This window comes from Sinocyclocheilus anshuiensis, unplaced genomic scaffold (genome assembly GCF_001515605.1).
Source record: "Sinocyclocheilus anshuiensis isolate Anshui unplaced genomic scaffold, SAMN03320099.WGS_v1.1 scaffold15, whole genome shotgun sequence".
Classification (NCBI taxonomy): Eukaryota; Metazoa; Chordata; class Actinopteri; order Cypriniformes; family Cyprinidae; genus Sinocyclocheilus; species Sinocyclocheilus anshuiensis.
The window spans coordinates 10,772-23,300 of NW_015552526.1; the positions used below are offsets into that span (position 1 = coordinate 10,772).

Consider the following 12,529-nt stretch of genomic DNA (forward strand, 5'->3'; position numbering starts at 1 on the left):
TGAACTGTGTAACCAAAATATGCGTGTTAGAGAATGTACAAATGTATGTTAACAGTGTTTGTGTCATATCAGTCCATCAGAAAACGTTTTTTTTTTTTTTTTTTGCATTATGCCAATTATGCATATTTCCCCCCACAATTCTTATTACTATAATAGAAAATAAAATCTAATTGTCATTACCTTGTGCATACCTATCTATCTAACTATCTATCTATCTATCGTCTGTCTGTCTATAAAATTAAATGGCAACACATACCAAATTAACCTTTTTTTTTACTAATTATTTCTGCTAAATAACTCCTTCTGTATTCCATGGAGGAGAGAGTGAGTTAATTCCGAGAAAAAAAAAGAAAAATGGAAAAAATTGAAAAAGTATCCTATATTGTTACTCAGAAATTAGTGTTTTGTTTTTTTTGGCTTTTTTTTTTTTTTTTTTTCCTTTTATTGTTTCTCTAGTGCTTAAATGCCTTGTGTCATTATTGTCTGTTTCTTTTAGCCTTGTAAAGCACTTTGGTCAACACTAGTTGTTTTTAAATGTGCTATACAAATAAACTTGTATTGTATTGTATTGTATTGTATATATATAATGCATAAGGTGACAATAATCAAAGAAAATCACAAGACCAAGACCAGAAACTTTAACAAATTTGAAAGCAACATGGTTTCAATGTGTAAAATTTTATTTACAAATTACCACATAAAGAGAGAAAAAAACAAAAAACAAACCCTAATTGTTCCAGTCTGAATTATTCCTCTATCAAATTATATTTTGGAAATTATTTATAAAATGTACAGTACATTTCCTTGACGTCACATAATTTAGTCCTTTTGATTAAAAAAATGTGCTTGACAAATTAAAAAAAAAGCTTTTAACCTGAAAGTACAGCATTATGTACATTTTAACAGATACAAACAAAACAATCATCAGCAAAAATAAAAAACCCTAATTCTAACAGTACCATGAACCACAAAAATAACAGAATTAAATAAAATACATTTAAAACATCTCTGTCACAGCATTTATTGTGGGCCATGTATTTATATAAAAACAGTATTCAGCATGTAGTTTCAATTTTATAAAACCATTTAAATCAGAAGACTATGACTTGCTTTGCACATCAGTTAATATTTACAGCATGTTGACCTGAAGTAGTTTGTATAAGGCACAAGGAAAGAGAAGACAAAGATAAAATAAATGTAATAAAAGGAATTGAAGTACAGCAACAAACAATAACTACCCCTATAGCTAGCTAACCCTCCCTCCCTGAAAACACTTTTCACCAGAAATAAGACTCCAGTTACCAAGTGTACTCAACAGTAGTACTCAAACAATCTTTTATTCAATTAAATATCATCCAAATGCTCTGTGTATTGAAGAACATGAACCTCAGTAAAATGAATTGTTTAGCTAGGCCTTCTCAGAAAAGTTACTTGAGTGGTCCTAGGTTGAAGTTCATGAGATTCTAAGAAACAGCCTTGCCAATATAAATACGCAATCATCAGTACTGAAAATATATCAAAGGAAGGTTGACCTTTAAAAATAGAAGTCCTTCAAGATTTTCTAGCAATGGCCGGGACTGATTCAGGGCACAGTTGAGACTTGATGTGCTAAAAAGTGTGTCTGCTGGTACAATGCTGGGTGGACAACCCACATAGCGTACAGCTACTTTGGCAAGTTCAGGCCACAGTAACTTCTTTAGGTTCCAATAATCCAGAGGATCACAACTCTGGTCAAGAATGTCTTCCTCCAAATACTCCAGCACTGCAAGCTCCAATGATTTTGGTCTCTCCTCCTGCTTGATTTTCTGTCTAATGCCATCCATAAGAGCCCAGAGGTTTTCTTTGTTTGAGGCCAAGCTGTTCGATGAAGCTGGTATTTCACTGCATCCATTTGACAGTGGTGGTTTAGTCTCAGCAGAGTTAGATGTAGACACCTCAAGCTCTTGTATGAGGTCATGCTTACACTGCTCTGCCTCTTCCTCAGTAAAAAGGGAGGTCTTATACCTCGGGTCCAACATGGTTGCCCATATGTACCTGGGGTCATGAAGTGTAGGGGACATTTTAGCCACCATTGCTTCCTTTAAAGACTTGAGCATATTGTCAATACCCATGGTCTCATCAAAAAGCATATCTATTTTTCGGTTGAGTATGCGAATGAGTGGAATGACCTGACCTAGTGTTGCTGTGCGATTGCTCATCTCTCTGCAGGCTACCTCAAAAGGCTTAAGAGCATTGCAGACTGACTGCATGACTTCCCACTGGTCACAGCTTATCAGTTCCCTGAAATTGCACTCTATTGACATCTCATCAATGGCTTTCTTTTGCTCTACTAATCGCTCAAGCATAAAATACGATGTTTTCCACTTAGAGGGAACATCCTGAACCAGCTGGTTTTCAGGTAACAGATAAGCTTTTTGCAACTCTGCCAACTTCTCCTTTGCTTTAGCAGAACGATGCACTCTCTCACAGATTTTCCGAGCAATACTAAGCAAGTTCTGAACCATCCTCTGACTTTTTATGGCTTCGTTAACAATGAGGTCTATGCTATGAACAAAACACTGTATGGTGGTGTGATCACTGCTCTCTAGTATGCTTCCAATAGTTTGATTATCTGTTACAGTAAATCCAATTTTAAGGCCTGAGGAACCAATCCAGGTATCCCAAAGATATTCAAGCTGCTTTTGTATGTTCAGCACATTGTAGTCACAGTCAATTGAAGAAACACCAAGGAGGGCTGAGCAGTGGAAATCTTGCCCCTGAGGCAGAACTTGAGACTCAAACGTTACCCAGTGGGCTGTAAGAATCAAGTACTCTTGAGTTTGGCTGCTCACCCAAACACTTGTCGTGAAATGGATGATTCCACCTTCAGCCTCCTTGAGGTGGGTCAGAACGACTTCTTTCACACTTCCACACATTTCTGGTATTGCAGTGCTGGTAAAGTAGGATGAGGAAGGTAGAGAATACTGTGGCTGAAGGTATTCCAGTAATCTGTTCAGGCCAACATTTTCCACTACAGTTGATGGCTGAAGATCCAGTGCAAGCATTTCTGCAACGAGTTTGGTGATTTTTTTGGCAGCTGGGTGGCATTCACTGAACTTTTCTGCAATCTCCTCAAAAGAAGAAATGTCCATGAGCTCCTGCTTAACTTGAATTTCAGCAGATGACACATCACCTGAGATATTACTATTATTTTCAAGCACATTCCCATGAAATCTCTGCATGTGCCTAAATAAGCAACTAGTGCCTAAATTGGTTGTCTTTTTGCCTCTGCTAATTGTGCGGCTACAGTGCAAACAGACCACCTTTGTTGGGTCTGCAGAGGAAATAGAAAAGTGATTCCATAGCTTTGAAGTCTTTTTGCTGAAAACAGGCGGGGTGTGATGTTTGTTCTCAGCAGCAGGACTGTCCGTTGCATTTGTTGCCATGTCATCCTCTGCAGCAGGAGTACAATGGGGAGACTGAGGAGAGGAAACTTTGTCAGTTGTGCTTTTTTGGGTTTTGAGAACACCAGGATGCCGTCGCATCAAATGTCTCATTAAACAGCTTGTGCCAAAGTCCCCTCGTTTACCACGGCTTATGACACAGGGACAATACCGACACAAAGCTTTGAGTTGGTCAATAGGAGAGACGATGAAATGATGCCATACTTCTGATTTCACCCGTTTCATTATTTTCTTGTTTTGTTGAAAAACTGAGCTCTGATCTTGGGGTATGCTGTGTCCCTCAGTGTGTTTGTCTGGTGAGGATGACAGAGGTATATTTTCCCCTTTCAGTCTAAAAGATGCATCAAATGAGGACTCTTGTCCAGACTGATATGTAGCAACAGTTGCCTCATCCTCAAGAGTCATGTGCTCACTGTCATCATTGGGCACATCGTCTGATATGGCATCAGAGCGATGGGAGGTACAGAGGAACTCCTTTTTGACCTCTGCGGAATCTTGTGTGCGAGAGAGCAATGTTGGTGGAGTGGTGTAAGGCGGAGGAATACTTGAGCCCTGTCCATTTTCTTCAATGACTATGTCTCGATGGGCTCGCCACATGTGGCGAATAAGGCAGCTCGTCCCCAAGTCTTTCCCATTTTTGCCACGACTGAACTCATTCATGCAGTGAATACACACTGCTTTCGAGCTGTCAGTAGGGGATAAATAAAAGTGTTTCCACACTGCTGAGCGCCGCCGGGAACTTGAGCTCTTAGGGGCTGATCCAGGGCATTCATTCCCCAAGTCAGTGGCATCGTCATTATGGTTGTTTAAGGAATGTGGGGATGGAACCACACTAGAGTCACTCTTGACGCTTTTTTCTGCTTTTGGTTTGACCTTTTGTAAAGAGTCTTTGGACACTATGTCTGTGGCCTCGGCTAGAAAAGAGGACAGTGGAGTATGGTTGTCTGTAGGGGGCTTGATGCTTACAGACAAGTCTCCGTTGTTTGGTGATATATTGGGAGGTATTAAAGATGAATTATTGGACAAATTACTTAACGAGTCACTGTCTTGCAGAAGAACAGTGGGGTGAGCCCTTCGCACATGCCTCATTAAACAACTAGTACTGAGATCTTTCTCGTTTTTACCCCGACTGAACTCTTTCATACAGTACATACAGATTGCTTTGGTACTATCACGTGGTGATATGAAAAAATGGTTCCAAGCAGGGGATTTTTTTCTAGGGTTAAGGGGACTTCTTATGGATGATAGAAGGCTTTGTGTGACAGCATCCATTGCGACATCATACAGAGTACTGGAGTACCCACTGAACAAGCTACCATAATCATCATCATAACCTCTGGTGGCAAAGGGGCCAAAGGCCCCATCAAATGACAACTTTTCATCATCCTGAGCGATTTCACCCTTTTCATTTGGTTCTGCTTTGATACATACACTTGTTTCAATTTCTGAATTATTTATTTCAATGTTCTGGCTCCTATTTGAAATAGTTGGAGATGTTTGAGAGTCATGTTTTTCACAACTTTCTGCTGTTGAATCCCCTGTTGAAAGTCCATCGACCTCAGATCCATCTTCCTCTGTGCCCTCAAATGACAAAGACACCAAAGAGGAATCTTTTGCCAGTGTCTCAGAGGGACAAGTATGTGGTTCTGCTTCCAATACCTCTTGAGGAGTAATTCTGTATGATTTAAACACATAACCATCTTTCCCTTCAATTTTTAAACAGGCTCCTTTGGCCTCTATTCTCTTGTTATCTTTGGAGCCATTATGCTCGTGACTTAAATCCTCAGTTTTCTGTGAGAGGCCGTCCTCTCCGTCCATTATTGCAGAAAGAATTTCTGCAGGGAAAGAAAACTTTTTTCTATTCAAAGCAGCTTTTTAAGAGTTCAAGTGTCATGGATGTGGCTCTTTCTTCCATCCAGATGTTTACTTTAACATGTTATATCTGAGCCCAGATGCAACAGATATATTGACCTCCATTTAGGATAGTGTAAATCGCTTGTGTTCATTTGTAGAATCTGAAAAATTAGATGGGAAATAGAAGAACATTAAAATAATTAAAAATACAATTAACAGTATAAAGGACTCAAAGTTCATCGCAACTGGATGTGTGATTAAAAATGTTATATACACAATGACAAAAACATATAACAAACATAACTCCAAGCCACTTTTTATAGGTAGTTTTTGTAAGACATTATTGTTAGTTATTAGTAATTAAATTATTATTATTATGGTCTATCTGTTTGAATCAGTCTGACGATTTAACAACGAAATCACTGACTGACCTGAACTGCAAGTTATCATTACTTTCAGTGATATCAGTCTTGAAAAGTAGTTTTGTGTATTCAAGGTAGGTTTGGGCGATAAAACTGTATTGATATTTATCGACGGTACACCTTCGATAACTATATAAAAAAATGTTCGACAGTGCACGATATAGGCACGTGCTATGAGTGCTACGTGGCGCAGACAGCACACACAAACATGAGTGCTGTGCCTACCTGTGATGAGGAGATTGTGAATAAAAAAATGAATATTAGTAGAATTTAAAATAAACATTTGCATTTTAATGTAAAAATAGTACAATCGAATGTTAGGTGTGCGTCAGGGAGCGTCATCAGTGGAGCACGAGATGCGGTGATGATGATATAAGTGACGTTGTAGTTTAATGTTTTTGTTAGTCTAGCCCACGAGATGTGCAGTTGCTGCGTTATTCATTCAAAATATTAGAGAAATATAGTAGCTCAATGCGTAGAAGATCTTGATTAGGTTAAAACCGAAACAAAGCCATTCACACAGAACGCATATTCAGCACATTTTCTAGACAGACAAATATGACTGCTGCACTTGTGTCACACAAGAGTTGTATAGGAAGCCATGCAAAGTTAAAACAGTTTAAACTTTTAGAAAACACGTCACGAATTTGTGTAGGTTTATTCCTTTTCCCTGTGTCTCATATGTTTTTAAAGGCAATCTGTGTGATAGGCAATTCGGCTCTTTGTATTAAGCAATGCATAAATACGTGATGCTGTTTTGTTCATAATTGTTTATGCAATATACTAAATTATATTTGATTTATATGAGTTAATTTAGACGTAAAGCACGTGTTTTTATAGACAGTTATTTCCTTGCGTTGACAATTTAATGTGCTGCATTATTTTGCTCATTGCACCCTCCTGAGGCCTCGGGAAACAAGCCAAAAGTTTTACCTATTTAACCTGTTAACTGTCGGTTCCACTTTTTGAGCATAGACCTGAAAATGACATTTCCAACTTAAACTGTTATAAGTTTTGAATGCTTTGGACCACAGACTTAAGGTTGGTCTCTTTTTAAAGACGACACTTGGCAGATTATTGCAGAAGTGAAAAAAGTTATAAAGATTATATAACAAAAACGTTATGGAAGTTTAAGTTTATTAAAATATAAAATGTAATAATTTAAATATTTATATTTTATATAAAAAATATATTTTACAAAACATGTTGTTTTACTCAAACGGCTATAAAATCAAAACCAAAATTCTGAACAAGTTATGTTCCAAATTTGAGGTTGATATCTCAAAAAATGAGCTTTCAGTGAGATTTTGTTTGGGCGTAGTACCAAGCTTTTCCCCTAGATGACCATCACACCCCATTAGTAACCATTTAAGGGCGCCTTCATTTCCATATACGGTTTGAGTGATCTGAAACATGTTTTTCCATACTTTTCTCAATATTTATGAAGTAGACATCACAATCAAAAGTATTAAGGGCAGTATGGCAGTATATGATTTCAATTCAACCAAAAAAAAAAACACAAAAGACATGCTACGAGAACCCTGGACTTGCGTTATAGTTCACAATGCATCAAAAATGGAGAATCTATTGTTTTTATTCTATATATTCAAAACACTTTTAGACCTTTTTTTCTCAATAAATAGAATGGATGTTATCTTTTGAACACTCTCCATGAAAATTAATAAAGATTTTTACTGATTTTTCATGAGCATCACTATTTCAAAGTAAAGGTCAGAACGCACTCTCTGACTCTGATGAGTACTATTCTTGCATATTAATAAATTACAGTTATATATTGAAAATTATTTCAAAAATCAGTCACCAAATATCAAAACTAGAGTCTTTAAGCTTTCAAACGATAGTTTGTCAAGATTACTTTTAAGTTCAGACTAAGATATTACTGTTTAAAACATATAATGGCGGTGGGCCCGTGACAGTTAACATATAAAACATTAGAAATGAGATGTTTAATTTTTATTTTGTGTTTGACTGTTAAAACAAACAAAAAAAATGTGTTGTCTCAATAAATTGAGTTAATTTAAAAATACAGTTGTTAAAATGTAAAAAAAAATTTCTATTGCTCTTGGTTTTAAAAAAAGTTTATAAAAAATTTCAATAATTATCGATACCGAACGATATGAAACATTATATCATTGATACATTTTTATATCGCCCAGCCCTAATTCAAGGTTTGTGAAATTCACTGACTGGTTTTGTGGAACTCACTCTCTGCCAAGCCCTGCTGTCACGCTTTTATACCAGCCACCGTCAAAAAAGGTCATCCAAAAGGTTTTCATAATACCATGGAAGACTATCCAAAATGTAAACCAGAACAACTTTAATTGCTGGATATCTCACTAGTTAGATAATGGAAAATTATATTGTATTTATATATGTATTTTATTTAAACCATAACAGCCAAAACAGACAGTTATTGAGATCTCCCATTAGATCACATATCAGCATAATTACCTTATTTGTGGCCAGCATTACTATTGGTGCATTTATATTTGGGATCATTAGCAATGATCAATCATACATGTATATTATATTACAATAGGGCTGGACAATATGGCCAACATTTATATCACGATATATTTCTTAATTTCAGTCGATACGATATAATTCCGATATCGATATGAACACTATTAAAACAAGCCTCGTAAAAACTGCCAAGAATGCCCACAACAGATTTAACTGTTGTTTAAGCCTGAACTACTATAGGCTAACATACACTACCAGTCAAACATTTTTGAACCGTAAGATTTTTAATGTCTTTAAAGAATTCTCTTCTGCTCACCAAGCCTGCATTTATTTGATCCAAAATACAGCAAAAACAGTAACATTTTGAAATATTTGTAATATTTAAAATATGTAGGGTTGGGTATCGTTCGGATTTTATCGATTCTGATTCCTCTTATCGATTCAGATTCTTTTCGATTCCAATGTGATTAAATAATGATATCAAACATTTATCCTGTGTCTCTTTTGAAAAAAAAACATTAGACAACTACACAAAATCACATGTAATTTATGAATGAATGATTGAATGACTCACTCAAGATGTACTTGTTTCATTACTGGATGAATCAGCGTTCTTGAATGAGACAGCTGCTCTCTTTAGGTCAATGGCAGCACGAATGCAGATTTAAATGTTCAAATCACACTGGTGTGATCGTACTCTGCATGGATGAACCAAGTGATCACAACATTGATCGCACATGTCAAAGGTGGAGGAATGAAACAGACGAATCATTGTAATTTAGGAATCACGTTGGTGTTTGAATCGCATTCGCGATCTTTAACGATCTATTACATTAAAGTGCTTTGTCTAAAGTGCTTTGTCATGTTGGTGGTGACACCTCTCTTGCATCATGTTTAGCTATCACAGATATTATACTTAGATTTTTTGTCTTCTGATCGCAAATGTAACCAAACTTTGGAGCGCTTAGATTAGCGAGCAAGGTCCTGGCAGATCGCTAGGTCCGGTCCTCACAGATGAAGAAAAAAAAATGCATATGAATTGATAGGCGGAATCGAAATTTTAATTTGACAACAAGTATCCGATTCCTGACTTTAAGTATCCGATTCTGGAATTGGAATCGATTTTCGATTCCCAACCCTAGTAGTCACATGATCCTTCAGAAATCATTCTAATATTCTGATTTGCAGCTCAAAAAACATTTATTATTATTTTGTTGAAAACAGCTGAGTAGAATTTTTTCAGGTTTCTTTGATGAATAGAAAGTTCAGAAGAACTGCATTTATCTGGAATAGAAATCTTTTGTAACATTATACATGTCTTTATCTTCACTTTTGATAAATTTAAAGCATCCTTACTAAATTAAAGTATTAATTTCTATAATTTCTGTCCAAAAAAAAAAAGAAATCATACTGACTCAAAGCTTTTGAATGGAATAGTTTATAATGTTACAAAAGCTTTTTATTTCAGATAAATGCTGATCTTTGGGTCTTTCTATTCATCAAAGAATCCTGAAAAAAAAAAAAAATGTACTCAACTGTTTTAAATATTGATAATTAGCAAATCAGCATATTAAAATGATTTCTGAAGATCATGTGACACTGACGACTGGAGAAATGATGCTGAAAATTTCAGCTTTGCATCACTGGAATAAATTACATTTAAATATATTCTAATACAAAACAGTTATTTTAAATTGCAATAATATTTCACAATATTATTGTTTTACTGCATTTTTTAATCAAATGAATGCAGCATGGTAAGCATGAGACTTTAAAAAATCATATTTATCCCAGACATTTGAATGGTAGTATCTGCAATATTCTGCAATAATATGAAAATATCTACATATGATTGTATCAGCACAGCTCTTATAGACAGATTGATTTTCTTTCTGATTATTGTAGTACTTGTATAGTGGTTCAAAAACTTTTGACTGGTAGTGTAGGCTGATTATTCTTATAGATTGAAACAAATGTGCTTTAGCCAGTATAAAGTGTATGAAAAGTGCTCTGAGTTTCTGCAGAAAACAAAAACAAAAAACAACAAAAACATGTTGCTGGAGACTGGGTTATTGAAAATGCAAACTGATTCTCTGCCAGCAGGAGGCGCTTTGGGAGCGGTAGAACTAGCGGTTTCTCCAGTAATGGCTGTAATCAAATCAGCTCCGCTTATGAACGCTTCCTTATCAGATAAAATGAAAATGCCATCGAAACTTTTCTGAAGACAGTCGGTTCCCTTCAGAGATACATTCATATAAAACATCCGCGCCGCGTTTTGATTTTGAAACGTGCAGTGCTCGTTTATTCAACGAACGCCACAAATAAATCAATGTAAGGGAAACACTGTTAATGTATATCAAAATATCGGAAATGTGTTTAAAAATCATATCACCGTTATTGAAATAAATTATATTGCGATGCATATTGATATTGAATTATTGTCCAGCCCTATATTACAATACAACTAATTCATTCCTGTGAACATGACAATGATACTTTAAAATGAATGGTAAAATTGTGACCTGTCTAACATTGAAATAATTATATAACCTACTTAAGGCTGCTATGGATGCCTAAAAGTCAGTAATGATTTTGTGCACTTTGAAGCCTTCTAAATGGGTTGTGCTTGCGAAAACGCGGTACATGAGTGACATCTTTAATCTGGACCTGTAACTACACAGAGGTATGAGAAAGATATACTTTGATATCTACACATACTTAATTTCTTGAATTGCAACAATGCATATTGACCTAATAGGCAGTGGCATATGGGACACCCCCAAGGCCCCTGCCGTGCGTGGGGGCCCTGGCCTTTTGGGGGGCCCCACCGCAGGACATTCTAAAAGGCAGTGCTTCGAGACACTGCAAAAGACGCTAGACGTGAGCGCAAAGGTAGTGCAGTTGAGCGGGCTTAATGTTCTAAAACAACAACCGGGGAAAATCAATTTTTTCTCACATTTCACTTGTCATAAACACTATACTTCTAAGACACCTGCACCGTAATTGAAGTGGATATTTTTATGCTTAAAGTGGCTTATGTACGGAGCCCCACACATGACATGCAAGGAAAATAAATTAGTAAAGCGTGCGCACAATATAATTCGTTCCCTCATTTGACTAAATCGTGCACACAACTTACTAACTCGTTCCCTCCTTTTAAGTAAATTGTGCGCACGATATAATAATTCGTTTGTTGATTTGATTCAACTAAATCCTGGCCGTGATTTAGTAATATCGTGCATAGAATTGAGTAAAACTAGAAAACAAAATCGTGCTCACGATTTAAATTTTTTCCTGCATGTCACGTGCAGGGCTCTGTATGCTTTAAGCAGGGCTTAAAAACGAAAAAAATAAAATAATAAAATAAATCGCTTCACTCTGAGCAGAATCGGTTTTATACCGTTTCTGTTCATGCGTTTCTCTGTACTATTACCGTTCTGAAACCGGTTTGAGTAGAAAAAATAGTTATCGTTATTTTTTGAAATGTGTCTTTGCTAATAATAATAATAATAATAATAATAATAATAATAATAAAGTACAGCGTTTTCTTTCGGCTACTCAAAAAGAAAAGAAAAGAAAAACACAGAGAGTCCTGATCTCGTAGACTAAATTGCGCCAAGTCATTAGCCAGCATCAACTTTTCTAGATTTTGGGAAAATGTTTTAAAAGAAAAAAACTGTCAACGCTTTAAAAGACATTAAAGTATTTTTTTCAAGATATTGAAAATGTTTGCTGCATGGTTAAAAAAAAAAAAAAAAAAGCACTTGTATAAAATTGCGTTTTGAGAGGAAAAAACATACGTCGCATTTTATTATGGCTGAAGCTATCGAATATTTTAGTAATCGAGTTTTCTACCGAAAATTCCATCGATTAATCGAGTAATTGGATAAGAAGTACTTTTTCTTTATTAAAGAGCAATACTAAATATACAAGAGATAGATAGATCTCTTAAAATGAACAAGTAATTTGTTTCCTTTTTAGAAAAATGAACATTTTTATTGCTGAAATTGCATATATTAATAACTGTGAAAACTAAACCCATCTAGTGCATTTAATTGCCATATTACATTCAACGTGCAAATACAAATATATAAGAATATAAAAATAAATTTTAAATTACTTTAAAAAAGGTAAACAGAACAACCAAAAACTAAGACATAAATCAGAATAATAGTAATAAAAAATAATAATAAAACCTAAACATTGTGCAACTTAACTTTTAAGTTTCTGCCTAACTACAGCTCAGGCATGACTAGGGATATGCCGGTATCAAATTTTCATGTTGCGATTAATTGCTAATGCTTTTATCACGGTATACGGTATTAT

At 35.5% G+C, this 12,529-nt stretch overlaps 1 protein-coding gene across 1 annotated transcript in view; it reads right to left on the bottom strand.

Annotated features, from left to right (window-relative positions):
* Nucleotides 1-926: 926 nt before the first annotated feature.
* Nucleotides 927-12,529, bottom strand: part of LOC107663563 (zinc finger BED domain-containing protein 4-like) — a 19,820-nt gene continuing 8,217 nt past the window's right edge. Inside the window, exon 2 of the mRNA XM_016453801.1 lies at nucleotides 927-5,458. Coding sequence (XP_016309287.1) covers nucleotides 1,500-5,261 — 3,762 coding nt within the window. The 5' untranslated portion in view covers nucleotides 5,262-5,458 and the 3' untranslated portion in view covers nucleotides 927-1,499. The remainder of the gene's footprint in view (nucleotides 5,459-12,529) is intronic.